Source organism: Typopeltis vanoorti, chromosome 3 (assembly GCF_054136105.1).
Source record: "Typopeltis vanoorti isolate ZY-2024b chromosome 3, IOZ_Tvanoo_1.0, whole genome shotgun sequence".
Lineage (NCBI taxonomy): Eukaryota > Metazoa > Arthropoda > Arachnida > Uropygi > Thelyphonidae > Typopeltis > Typopeltis vanoorti.
This window is the reverse complement of record NC_143551.1, coordinates 42,114,661-42,129,942: the sequence shown is the minus strand read 5'-3', so window position 1 is coordinate 42,129,942 and position 15,282 is coordinate 42,114,661. Positions and strand designations below refer to the sequence as shown.

General features: G+C 38.1%; 1 protein-coding gene across 1 annotated transcript in view; it reads right to left on the bottom strand.

The window, feature by feature from the left end:
* LOC150108079 (dynein axonemal heavy chain 3-like) overlaps positions 1–15,282 on the bottom strand; it is a 1,881,116-nt gene that overhangs the window by 1,016,313 nt on the left and 849,521 nt on the right. Inside the window, exons 40-41 of the mRNA XM_090415945.1 lie at positions 3,818–3,913; positions 706–833 (exon numbers count right to left, since the gene is read on the bottom strand). Coding sequence (XP_090272071.1) covers positions 706–833; positions 3,818–3,913 — 224 coding nt within the window. The remainder of the gene's footprint in view (positions 1–705; positions 834–3,817; positions 3,914–15,282) is intronic.

The window sequence follows — 15,282 nt, the reverse complement described above, 5'->3', positions numbered from 1 at the left end:
AAAGCTGAGTTAGCCAGTCTCATATGGAGGTAGAGGGTTTTTTTCTCCCAGAAACTCAGGTGTTTCATCCCTCAGAACAGACAAACTGCCCTGTGAACATACACAGATATACTCATGAAATACATACTTAATCCCTCACTAGGAGGGCTCAAGCAGTCCTAAGGAATGGTGGAGGAACCGAATGCAAATAAAAAAATTAAAAAAAAAACATTCCATATATCCAGGGTACATCGGAAAAACTAACAAACATCCTAAGAAAATATGACCTCACAACTAGTTACAAACCACATAAGAAATTGGCATCTCTTTTCTGCTCCACCAAAGACTAGCCACTTTTCCTAGATCAACCTGGAGTATATCAGGTCCCTTGCACTTGAAAACTGTCCTACTACAGCAAAACAGGCAAGACATCCAATATCAGGATATCAGAACACAAGGACTGCATTTGGTTCCACCAATACAGCCACTCAGGACTTGCTGACCATGCATTGGATACTCACCACAAAATACGCTGGAAGAAGGCAGCTTTATTACACCACAGTTAATTAGAGATTAGTGATTACTAATAGTGATTATGTTAGTAATTAAACTTTTTTAGAAATATGATAAAAGAAGATGCAAGTTAAACAATGCTTTCATGGTCTGCATGACCTAACATCCAAAATTTTTAAAAAGCATCACTAAAGAATATAAATGAAAACTTACCCACCAAAAGAACATGCCCATTATCTTGTTTTAGAACACGACTAATACGAGATATGTGTTCAATTGCAAATTTGAACATAACTAGTGACATAGGTGCTTTACTCATCATGTTATATTCACTCAAATAACTGAAAGAATGATAAACAAAAGAAATGTATATAAAAAACTGACTAAAATTTAAAAAACATTATTATAAAAGTAACAACTTTTGTTATTATAACAAAAATTCAAACATAATCTTACATATGTATTTCATAAAATACCAATTTTTATTAGTGTTAAAAATTATATCCAATGTCTAATGTGATAGTAATATCCTATCCTGATTTACGCTCAGGCATAGAACTACACTTTTTACCAGGTTGTAGGCATTTGGAACTGAAATCCTATGGAATACGTTGGTTACTCCTTATTCCTGGAGGTATCCTATGTCTGTAGAAGCATGTATTCACAGGGCCAGTTTGCCTGCTTGCAGGAGGAAAAACACCAGATAAACTGGAGGAAAAACCCTGCTGTCCAAGCCCAAGACTGGCTAACTTAGCTATGTCCAAGAAAGATCCTAAGCTCATCACATCAGCAACGGGAATCAAACGCAGGACACTCCTTTCCCAGGCATGTGGGAAAGGAGTGTCCTGCGTTTGATTCCCGTTGTGAAGTGCATAACCACTCGGCTAACCGCACTGACTAGTAATAAGAGTATGAAATTAAAATAATATAAAATCTTCAAATATAAAACAAAACAGGAAAGAGTGTGTTTTAAGGGAATATGCCATGCATGAAATACCTAGATTGTTTAATGAAAGTCTTACAAGGAGACAACATCCTTGAGAGTGGAAAGATGTTAAAATGGAGGTATCAAACTATACACCTGTTGTATTTCTTCAGTAATTAATTGTTAAGATTTTGGAAAAAATGGTGAGAACTGATATACAGAACTGGCAAGATGAGAGCAATATTATTTATGCAGGCCAGCATGAAGTTGTTAAGGGACACTCGTATGGCAGAAAGGAAATAGAATTTCTATACCTGCTGAGAGATATCAACATTATTATTATTATTATCAACATTTGACCTCCATAGAGTCAGAGACTTATCGTGGGAGGTACTCATTATTGCACACAATGCTCATCCAATCGCATCATAAACTGATTCAATGTGTCCAACACACTCAGGCAATGCATTCCACTCACCAACCACCCTCCATGCAAAGAACCTGCTTCTCACTCCTTTGCTCATACCTTCCTTATACAGTTTCCAGCAATGGCCTCTTGTTCTACTCCCCTCTCGCATTCTATGAAAAATCTCTTCCATGTCTACCTGATAACAACCCCTGACCAGCTTATATGTCTCAGCCATATCACCCCTTCTTCCTCCTATTCATGAGGCTCTGCAACTTACATTCTCTTAATCTGTCCTCGTACTCCACATTCCAATGTACCCTTTCCAACATATCCTCGTCACCATGAAAACCTGGTAACCAAATCTGTGCACAATAATCCATATGAGGCCTGATCAAGACCTTATACAATGGAATCATAACCTCTCTATTTCTGCATGTCAGGGTTCTCTGCATCATTGCCATTATTAAATGTGAAGTCTTCACAACTTGTGCAATGTGGCCCCTGAATTTCACATCCTTGTCCACCATCAGTAGATGAGGGAAAGGCATATACTGCCATTTTCTTGGATTTAGTGAAGGTATTTGACAGGGTGCCACAAGATAAGCTGATATTTAAGTTGCAGCACATGGGTTTGGATGCCAGGTCGTTCAACTGGATTCAGGATTTGCTGTCTGAGAGATATCAGAGAATTGTGAATGGTGGGGCAGTTTCAAGGAGGCAGAAGGTTACAAGTGGGTTCCCACAGGGCTCAGTACTGGGACCTATATTGTTTAACCTTTATATCAATGACATCGTCAGTGGATTGCAGGGGGATATTGAGTTGTTTGCGATGATGTGAAGCTGGGAAGGGTTATTAGTAATAGTGCAGATGTGGCAGTCCTGCAAGAAGATTTGAATAAGCTAGACAGATAGGCAAATGAATGGGGGTGTCACTTTAATGCAGCAAAATGTAAGGTCTTGAGATTTGGGAGACATCGATAGGACACTGCATACTCTATTGGAGGAGCTATACTGGAGGAACTAGGGGAGACAAGAGATCTGGGTTTGATGAATGATAGAAACCTGAAATTCAGGGGACATATTACAAAGGTGGTGAAGGTAACACAGAGGATTGATGCAATATTGAGAAGGACGCTGACCTGCAGAGATAAAAGAGTTATCATTCTGTTGAATAATACCCTGATCAGACCAGACTCTTGTTCTTAGATTTGGTCTCCAGGATTTGAAGGGAATAAATTAACTGTGGAAAGGGTACAAAGGCAGATAACAAAGACTGTTTCAGGACTGTGCAATGTTAGTAATGAGGATCGGCTAAGGGGATGTGGAATGCAGAGTTTGGTGGATAGTAGAAGGAGAGGTGATATGATTGAGACTTTTAAACTGTTGAGAGGTGGTTACAGGATTGACACTGGGGGGTTATTTCGCTTGGTTGAACTGTAGGAAGGAGTGATGACAAGGATCCCTGGAAGTTACGAAAGGAAGCTGTGAGCAAGAGGGTGAGGAGTAGTTTCTTTGCATGGAGGGTGGTTGAACCGTGGAATGCATTGCCTGATAGAGTGGTGAGAGCAGAACGGTCAATGAGTTTAAGGAGTGGTATGATAGACTGTGTTTCCTAGGAGGGACCTCCGGCAATGAGTCTTGAGAGACTTTGTGTTTCCTAATAAGGACCTCCCGTGATGAGTCTTTTGACTCCATAGAGGCCTGAATAATAATAATAATAATATTGTATGCTATGCATATACATATATGCTCAATGATGTTGATGACCTTGGTATAGAGATCAAAATGTTGTAGATAATTTTCAAATAAAGTAATTTTTCCCAAGAAAATCAGTTTATTGGGAAGTCACTTTGTTATGTAAAGATAATACACACCATAATGAGGAATACATCACTGATTAAATTTAAATAATCATTAATTAAATGAATGAATCATTTTAAGTTTAATGAATCATTTTATCAATCATAGTAAATAACTAAAACAGGACTTACTGTTCCATTATAGTGGTGAGCTGATCCATATCTGTTACTTCATCATATATTTTAGACTCTTCCTCAGGAAGCATATAGTCTCCAAAAAATAAATTTCTGTAAAGACAGTCAACGAATAATTTTAGCAACTATTTTAAAATTCAAATTTCAATTTCAATAAAATTTAGACTCTAGGAATAACTTTCACACACACACACACACACACACACACATATATATATATAATCTAGTCAAAATATTATGACTACTCCTATTATTCCAAAATAGGACATTTCACCCTACCAGTTGGCACTCATATCATGGTGGAAACCAGTATATATGATATTAAATATATGTGTGACATATTTCTCATTTACAGTTGCTGATTAAATCAACATATGTAAAGACCATGATCTGACAAACTTCGAAAGAGGAGCCAAGTAACTCAAGTATTGTAGGCTGTAAACAGGCTGCTGTAGTTAAGGTGTAAGAGAAGGATATCAGGCAGAACAGTTACCAGGCTACTTGAGGCTGCTCGTGCCTCATCGACATCCATAATGAATGCAGGTTGTTCCACCTTATGCAAGTCCATAATCCATTCAGCCATTAGGAAAAAGAAAACCAGGACGTCCTCTTAAACGATGCAAAGATGACTTCTAAGGCCGGAACAGGCCATACTAGGCCTAAATCCTTGATACGTATGATGATGATGATGATAATCCATTCTACAGTTTTTCATGCAAACCCATGAAAACCTATGGAATGTCACAATGAAATGTAACTAGGGGATATTTATATATTTTTATATTATTACTATTATTATTATTATCATTGTGACACCTCCAGGGAGTCCAAAGATTCATCGAGGGGGAGTTTGCCAACAGCATCGAATGATTAATTCCCTTCCAACTACTAACCGCACTCAAACTTGCTTAACTTTTTGTTGAGCCATTAGTACCAGAGGCTCTACCAATCGACCCACCTTTGCTGGCATCTAGGGGGATTTTCTATATATGTATATAGAAATGTTTCTCAAAGTTTGAGAGACCAAACTATTCACACAATTTATCATACCTCTCCTTGAACCAATTAACAGACAAAGTACTAATAACTGACTCAGGCAATCCATTCCATTCATTTACAACTCTCAAAGTTAAAAATCTCATTCTCATGCCCTTTTGTTCTGTCCCAACTAGCCAAATGTTGAAACATTTCCACTTGATCAATCCTATAAAAATCCTTTAAGTAACTTAGACGTTACTCCCATATCCCCTCCTTTTTGCTTATTAACCAACTTTTGCAATGGTTCACGGACAATTGATCACAGGGAAAATTCATCATGAGTAACGGTCATAATAAGGAATATGCATTGTGGGGAAAATTCACTGAGTGAACTATTCATGACAGAAAAAATTCACTGAAAATGTTATTTGCCAGAAAACTGAAATGATATTGCATTGATAGTGATATATGAAAAGTAAATGCAGTGCAAGATAAATTTCACAACATATAGTTTTTTATGTACCGTATTTTCCGGTGTATAAGACGCTCCTATGTATAAGACGCACCCAAGAAATTTAATACAATTTTCTGGAAAAAACCTAAACTTTAAAGTATGATTTTAAAAAAAAATGGATAAAATAATAGGTAATTTTTAATAGTAAACTGACCTTTCAGAAACCTGCAAAACCCACGGCACTGTCATCTGACTCTTCTCTATCATCATTAATTTCTTATAATATAGAAATAATTTTGTCTTCATATTCTTTTGGCATTTTTTTGACTGATTTTTGTTTTTGAACGCATACAAAGTCCACTGCGTTTCATGAAACAGTAATACCATGATGCACCACCTTTAAAATCTTCGATGTTATGCTCACAGGCTACTTTGACTGCATGTGTATGAATCATTTTTGTTGAAATGGCAATGCCATTTTGCCGATTTTCTTGCACCCATTTCAAAACTTCGGTCTCTAGTTCTGGCCACTTTGCAATTTTTCCACGTTCCGCGCGCTTTTCTTTACGCAAATTGTACAAAATCTCCTTCTAACCACGGCAAGTTCTAATAATTTTTTCTGTAGGTGGAGGTCCAAAATGTCTTTCAGCTTCCTATTCACGTGTTCTTCCGCATATTTTACAACCTGCAATTTGTAACTTAAAGTATATGAATGTCACCTGTTTTTTTACATCACTAAAACGTACGGGGAAATATTAAACTGAACACAAAATATCTCAACACGTCAACTCAATACTGATAAACATCGGTAACTGATTACTCGGATAAGATATTATGAAACTTGAATAGGGGCACCCCCATTCTTAGCCAATGATGCGTTAGAAGTCACGTGAAGGTCACGCATCAATTTTATTGCACCATTAACAGCCTACAAAGATCTTGGAACATAAAAGGGAGTGCGTATGACTGTGAAAAGAGGAAACATTCTTTAACTTCATTATTATTATTATTATTCAGGCCCCCAAGGAGTCAAAAGACTCATCGAGGGAGGTCCTTCCTAAGACATAAAGTCTGTCAAGACTCATCGAGGGGAGGTCACCCCCTGAGAAACACAAAGTCTATCATACCACTCTTTAAACTCACTGACCGTTCTCGCTCCCACCACTCCATCAGGCAATGCATTCCACGGCTCAACCACCCTCCACACAAAGAAACCACTCCTTACCCTCTTGCTCACAGTTTCCTTTCGTAACTTCCAGGGATGGCCTCTTGTCATCACTCCTTCCCGCTGATCAAGCAAGCGAAAGAACTCCCCAGTGTCAACCCTGTAACCACCTCTCAACAGTTTAAAAGTCTCAATCATATCACCTCTCCTTCTTCTATCCACCAAACTCTGCAGTCCACATTCTCTCAGCCGATCCTCATAACTATCCTTGTACAGTCCTGAAACCATCATTGTCATCCGTCTTTGTATCCTTTCCACAGTTAATTTATCCCATTCAAATCCTGGGGACCAAATCTGAGAACAATAGTCCAAGTGTGGTCTGATCAGAGACTTATACAACGGAATGATAACCCTCTTATCTCTGCAGGTCAGTGTCCTTCTCATAATAGCAGCAATCCTCTGTGTTACCTTCACCACCTTTGCAATATGTCCCCTAAACTTCAGGTTTCTATCAATCATCAACCCCAGATCTCTTGTCTCCCCTACTTCCTCCAGTATAACTCCTCCCATAGAGTATGCAGCATCCCATCGATGTTTCCCAAACCTCAAGACCTTACATTTTGCTGCATTAAACTGACACCCCCATTCATTTGCCCATCTATCTAGCTTATTTAAATCCTCTTGCAGGGCTACCACATCTGCACTATTACTAATAATCCTTCCCAGCTTCGCATCATCTGCAAACAACTGAATATCCCCCTGCAATCCACTGGCTATGTCATTGATATAAAGGTTAAACAATATAGGTCCAAGTACTGAGCCCTGTGGGACCCCACTTGTAACCCTCTGCCTCTTGGAAACTGCTCCACCATACACAACTCTCTGATTCCTATCAGACAGCTAATCCTGAATCCAGTTGACCAATCTGACATCCAGACCCATGTGCTGCAACTTAAATATCAGCTTATCATGTGGCACCCTGTCAAATGTCTTCGCCAAGTCTAAGAAAATTGCAGTATATGCCTTTCCCTCATCTAATGTTCTTGTAACTTTATTATAAAAGGCTAGCATATCGCTAAAACAAGAGCGTCCTTTCACAAATCCATGTTGATTCTCAGAGATAACATTACCCTCATCTGCCCAATGCTGTATACGGTCCCTCACTACTTTCTCCAAAATCTTAACAACTACTGATGACACTCAGACTGGCCTATAATTAGACACTTCCAGTCTGTTACCACCCTTATGCAATGGAACTATCTTACCTTCCTTCCATTCCCTGGGCACCTTTGCCAAAGCCAGACTTTCATTGAAAAGCCACGTTACAGGTACTGTCAATTCCCTAGCACATTCTCTCAAAACTCGTGGTGAAATACCATCCAGTCCCACAGCTTTACTGACATCCAGAGTACTCAGTATCTGAAACACACTCTCCTCCTGTACCTCCAGACCTCGAACCATTCCTATCCCTCTAGCATTAAAACTGACTCCTCTAGGATGAAATACTCCAATAAAGTATTCATTGAACAATTCCACTATGTCCTCTGCATCAGTCACTCCATTCCCATTTTTATCCCACAATATCATTCTTCCATAGTCATTTCTCCTCCTACTGGCCACATAGCTAAAAAATTCCCTAGGATTTTCTTTGGATCTTAGGGCCAATCTCCTCTCATATTCCAGTTTCACTTTCCTTACCACACTAGTCACTCTTCTGGCCTGTGTCTTATATTCCTCATGCATCTCTTCATCTGTCTCCTTATATCTCTTCCATAGCCTCTTTTTCGCATGCAATTCCTGTTTAATATTGTTTGTCATCCACTTTACTCCAAATTGCGTCATCTTCTTCACTCGTGGTATACAACTTACCATTGCTGATAACAAATATTCTTTCACAATTTCCCACGCACTGGTGATATCCCGGCCTTCCAATTCCTCCATCCATGAAACTTCCCGAAGTTGACGTCTAAGACTATAAAAATCACCTGCCTTATAATTCCACATAAGTTCCCGTCTCTTTGATACTCCTGCATGTCTATTCATTTTCCAAGTCAACACTATATGGTCACTCTCTCCAACTGGTGGGAGAGACGTCAACTCAGTTATTATCAACTCTTCTGATGCTATAACCAAATCCAAAACTTTTGAACCTCTTGTTCCCTCTGTTACATGTTGCCTAAGACATTTGTCCCTCAAGAATTCTAGAAATTCCATTCGCATATTGCTACATGCATCTTCCTCTCTCCAGTTTATACTACTGAAGTTAAAATCTCCCATAACAATCATTCTTCTTGCACTTGTAAAACTTAGCTGTCTAAACATCTTCTGGTCCCCATCCTCTGTGCTCCTGGGTCTGTAGCAACAGCCCACTAAATATCCTGTCTTGCCTACCTCTTCCTCACACCATACACTCTCAAAACATTTGTCTCACTTCCTTCCAAATTCTCCACTCTTAGAGGACATAGGTCATCACTTATCATAAGCAGCACCCCACCACCACCCTTTCCCCTCATATCGTGACGAAAAATGCTATACCCAGCGACTTCTATCCTGTTGTTATATCCCCTTCTGTCAACCACGTCTCAGTGATCGCAATAATTTTTGGCCAGGCTGATGCTATCTGCGCCACCAATTCCTCTCCCTTATTCCGGATACTCCTGGCATTAGTATAAAGCATACAAATGCCATTGTTCCTATACCCAGCATTATCCCTTCTAGACTCCACTGTGCTCAGTGTTACCTGACATTGTCTCCCTTTTCCCAAGTATCCATTCCCACAAGGCCACCCCTGCTATCATCCTCCCTGGGACACACTGAATCGTTCAGAACAGCAATCTCTCCAGATGCCTACGTCCTTCCTCATTCAAATGTAAACGGTCTCTCGCATACAACTCTCTCTTTCCTCAAACACACTCCAAGCATCCACATATACCAGTCCTCTCTTGTCACACATTCTCGCTATTATGCCATTCAATATCACCACTCTTCTGCTCAGCTCATCATTATCATACCTAGGCAACACGCACACTATTTTTCCTCTCTCTGTCTTCTTCCGTACAGTCTCAAGCAAAAATCTCATATCTCTCGCTGCCCGACTTACATTACCACTCAAGTCATTCGTTCCTACCATCACAATCATCTCATCCACCCTTTCACCTCTCTTAATTGCCATAGCCACTCTTTCTATTGTTCCTCCTGGCAAACACTCCTCACGCATCCTATCTTGAACACCACGGATCATTGAGTCGCCATACATTATACCTCTTACCATTCCCTCGCTCCTATTGTTTCCATTCTCTCCTCTTCTTTCATTCCCATACCTCTCTCTTCTACTGTTTCCATCCGCTCGTCTTCTAGCATTCCCATACCTATCTCTCATTCCATCTCTCCTACCGTTTCCATTCTCTCCTCTTCTAGCACTTCCATATCTCTCTCTCTCATTCCGTCTCTCCTACTGTTTCCATCCTCTCGTCTGCTAGCATTCCCATACCTCTCTCTCATTCCATCTCTCCTACCGTTTCCATTCTCTCCTCTTCTAGCACTTCCATATCTCTCTCTCTCTCATTCCGTCTCTCCTACTGTTTCCATCCTCTTGTCTGCTAGCATTCCCATACCTTTCTCTCATTCCCTCTCTTCTACTGTTTCCATTCTCTCCTCTTCTAGCACCCCCATACCTCTCACTCATACTCCCTAAATTCTCTCTCTCTCCTACTCTGATTCACCTTGCATTTATCTCTTCCATTCTCCTAATCTTATCTTTTATACTTCTGCTCTCATTCACAAGACATTCCACCTCCTCTTTCAACTCATCTATCTCCCTCTGCAGGTCAGTCACTCTTAATCTAAATTCACTCTCCCAAACAAAACCATCTCCTAAACTTCCACAGTCACTCACACCTTCCCCACTATCAACTATTATTTTCTCATTCTCTCCTATCATACTACTTGTCTTCCTACATTCATTCCCCATTCCTGGAGCAACAAAGTCGGATATCGATATATCTAATGTACTTATTTCCTTCAACTGCCTGCATTTTGAGCACATACGCTCTCCACTCTCTTTAACAAGCCACATATGTAATTCCCGAGACGCATACATGCCGCAAGTACTGCATGCCACAAAGTCCCTTATGATATTGCTAATAATTGAGTTCTTAAATGGCGGAGGACTTGGCGTTACGTCACTTGCGACTGCTGCTGAATCCACCATCATTCCTTACTGCCGAGTAGCGTAATCTTTAATAATTATTCAATTAATAAATAAGAGGAAAAAAAAAAAGTACAAACATCAGAACATTTAAGTACTAAATATAATTAAATAAAATGAAATATAACTAAATACAGTAACTCAGCTTCGTTTTGTATTCCACCGTTACACGTTCAATTCCGACGGTACCAAAATATATTATATCGCGACAGCAACTAACTTCCAAAAAACAACCACTGAAGTACACTCGTATTCAGAGAAACAATTTAGCACTCAAAAACGTAGAAAAATGGGGAAAAAAGCGGACTATTCACCGATTAAAAATCACTTTCTTCTGCACAGCTCAAATTCACCGCCACGTGCTACGGCGACGCTAGCGCCACTCCAATAATTCCGTCGAGCCGGAGTCGAACCAGCGACCTATGGATAACCATAATAAACCTCTACAGTCCACCGCTCTGCCAACTGAGCTATAAGACGCACCCCATTTTTAAGATGAATTTTTAAGGTAAAAAAGTGCGTCTTATACACCGGAAAAAATACAGTACTTATGTATTATTTATTTAGATTTTAATTAGATTTGCATAATAACTTTATTCTTATACAGTAAAAGTTATATTTTACTGATCAGTGAGTTTCCTAATTTCTGTTTCATCTTAAAAAGTTGTAAATATTGTTTCTTAATTAGATAACTACAGGTTCTGCTGATGGAATATTAATATTTATAAAACTGGAATATAGTGGTTTAGGGAGAAAGGGCATGATATTTAAGAATATTCATTCTGTGAACCATTCGCTGTTTTTCTGCATGCACATACACACGCACATACACACATACATTTTATCTGAACTAATTCAGAAGATGAGGTGTTTCAGTTATTGAATACATGTGTATTTTGAAAATGACTCCACTTTTCCTACATAGGAAAGATATGTTGTACGTTGTTATCATTTACAGAGATAGCATTATACATGTCTGCAAGGAGATGTGCTTTGCATTATGGGATACTAAGGCAATTGATGTGAAGTCATTAGCTTCTTTATATGAGTTGCTCCAGTTCTAAAAATAGTTCAGGCACAAACTTGTTTGCTTACACTTGGATAAAGGATTAAATCAAGTATATAATTTCTTGGTATCTTTAGTTTACAGAGTGAGTATAAGACCATAGGTGCACTTTTGAGTAATTATATTAAAGAAAATGATAATAAAATTACCTAAATGCTATCATAATGATGTAAATCAGCATAACCTAAATTGTCATCTCTGGCTGCAGTACGTCTTTACCTTTTCTTCCAATTCCAGTATTTTCAGATGAAGAAATTCATCTTTCACCTAATAACAATTACAGACATCCATGCCTATTGCGAGTTTCAAATCCACAGATTATGGAGAAGGAGGATGTCTCAACTGAGACATCCTCCAAGCCAATCAAGTTGATGTCTGCATTGGGTTTCAATTAAGGGTTTTTGGTTGCCTCTTCTAAAGCAGTGGAATTGCAAATATAATCCTTCCAAGAGTAACTTAAGTAACAGTCTTAAGCAGGTTGTATTAAAGCTTTTAATGGTTTTTACTGCTTTTTTTTTGGGTGGAAATTCCATTTTTCTTCATGATATAAGAAGATGGTCTGAGAGGTTGTTTCGTAGAGCTTAATTTGTGTTTCCAAGGTAACGAGGGGCGATTTCGATAAATTTCTTACATTACTGTATTGATTGAGAGCTTTATATTTTCTTAATATTATGTCATTTACAGTATTATTTATAACTGAGTGTACGTATTGGAAGTCTTCTACTTTTTCTAAAGGTTGGTTGTGTTCTATAATGATGCAATCTTGCACTATATTTGTGAATATTTTAGTTTTATTTCAGTTAACTGCCAATACAAATATTTTTGTAGCTTGGCATAGTTTGTCCAAGTGTTGTTGTGCTTTGGCAAAAGATGAGTCTATTAATACTATATCGTCTGCATAGCTGTGGTTGTTAGCCAGTTGAGTCGGTTGTGAACGGCATGATATTTCTGATTACAGTTTACTTTTCAATTAATTACTTTTACAAGAAGTAATTGATTACATATTTCACTTTGGGGGCATCCATCTGTATATATATTTTGTTTTTCAGTAAAAAATACTAATTATCATCATCATCATAAAATTCCTGCCATGTACCCTCAAGGGGTGTACAGGATATGACAGTACTACATGAAAAAATTACATCATTACTAACTTCCTATCTACAATTTTACTCCAAATCAGTCTGTTACTTGTCAAGACTCCAACATTATCAGATCTTATATTTCTATCGTCTAAGGCACTTTGTACCATATCAATCCACCTATATCTTGGTCTTCCACTGAGTCGTTTTCCTGCCAATCTGGTAGAGAACACTTGTTTTGCTAATCTTTCCTCGCCCATTCTGTTAAGTGACTATACCACCCGAGATTAGCTCTGCTAACGCATTCTTGGATGCTGACAATGTCAAGTTCTTTCCTAATATCCTCATTTTTAATATGATATTGCCATTGATGCCATCTGTTCACGCCTCTAATCTTTCTCAGGACTCTCATATCTGCGGTCTCTAGTCTTTGGTCAAGTGATTTACTTCTGACCCAGCTCTCAGATCCATAAGTTAAAACTGGTTTGAACACTGTCTTGTATACAGCTAATTTAGTGGTCCGACTAATTTCTCTCTTATTCCATATGAATTTATTCAATTGACTTCCCACCATACCAGCTTTGCTGATTCTGTTGTCTATTTCTATATTTAATTTACCATCTTCAGTAAAAATCATGCCTAAGTAGCTGAAATGTTTTGCTTTACTAATTAGTGTCATAAAATACTAGTACTGGAAGAAAAGGTAAAGACTAGTATTGAAGCTGCAGAGGACAATTTACTTATGCTGCTTTACACCATTATGATAGCATTTCAGTAATTTTATTAGCATTTTCTTTAATACAATTACTCAAATTGCACCTATGATCATAAACTAGCTCTCCAACTGATAGCAGCATGCAAGATGTCTTTACTATGCAAGAAAAGAGCAGTGACTTTCAAAATACATGTCTATTCAATAACTGAAACACGTCACCTTCTGAATTAGTTCAGATAAAAATATATCACACCTGGATGGATGTCTAAATGCGCAGAACAGAAAAATAATGAACGGTTAGAAGAATAAATATTCTTAAATATTGTGCCCTTTCTCCCTAACTATTCTTAAATATTTAGTTCTCCCTAATAACTTCTAAATATTATTAGAATAGTTAATAGGAATCTGTAAATAATTAACTATAATTTGTTGGATATAACTATTATCCTTAAATATGGTACTCTTTCTCCCTAACCACCCTATAACCAGTTTGGTAACAATTAATATTCCATCTACAGAGCCTGTAGTAAGAAATAATATTAATAACTTTATATGGAATAAAAAATATCACAACACTAAATATAATTGAAATAAATAATACATAAAATATTTCATTCTTTTTTTTTTTTTTTTTTGTATATTGGTGTTGGATCCTACTTCTTCTCAATCTATACTTTGGATGCGACATGATTACTATTACGATGTTCCTAACTAATTGATAAGTTGCAAGTTGATTTCTAATTCAAATATAGAGAAAATTTATATTTAATGACTGCGCCACTTTATATCTGAATTAGTTCAAGAATTGAAGATAAACCAACTCTCAACTACCCTTCCTTTATATTCTTGTTGAGAGGCTTATACGCTGGTTATACATGATAACTAATAATTAAGGAATTGACAGCGTACACTAGAAATATAAATTAAATAAACGTTAATATATACTTTCTGATATTTCGGCAAAAGTCACGTTGCCATCTTCTTGGGAACTTATTACAAAGACACATGCACACAAGTACTACATAACAGCAAATGAGAACAGAAGCTAGGAAGTTAACATTTTCCTAAAGTCCTGATGGTGACCCCTGGCAGGCTATATTGGTAGTTCTTGGCCTTTGGGCTGAAGTTCTTCTGATAAATGTTTCCCAAATTTGGGGAAGTCTCATGCATCCAAATTTGTTGAGGTTTGGCATGTTCCTAAGGGCTGAAGCTGATTCCATGAATAGTCTTTCATATTTGAACTTGCTGCAGTGTATTACTGTGGCTTTCTTCCATCTTATTCTGTGGAGAGTATCCAGAGCGTGGTCTGCAAGCCCAGAGTGGCTGTACGAAATCGGATGTAATCCTTGTGTTCTGAAATTCTGATATTTGCTGTACTGCCTGTTTGGCCAAAGTAGGAGAGTTTACAGCTGCAAGGGACCTGGTATACACCAGGTTAGTCTAGGGGAAGTGGTTGGTCTTTAGTGGAGCGGATAAGGGATGCCAATTTTCTATGTGGTCTGTAACAGGTGGTCAAGTCATGTTTTTTTAAGATTTTGTTGATTTTTTTCTGAGGTGCCTCGGATGTAGGGAATGGTGATGGATCTAGAATAATCTTTTTTGTGAAGGGGAGGGGTGGTGGGTAACTGGGTTAAGTATTTTTTGGATTCTTTTTTTTGGGGGAGGGGGTAGCCATTGGCTGAGAAAGTGTCACGGATGTGATTTAGTTCAGTAGTTAGGGCTTGATCATTAGAACAGATTATTTTTGCCCTGTTGAATAGTGTCTTGATAACTCCATATTGTTGTGTGTGTGTGT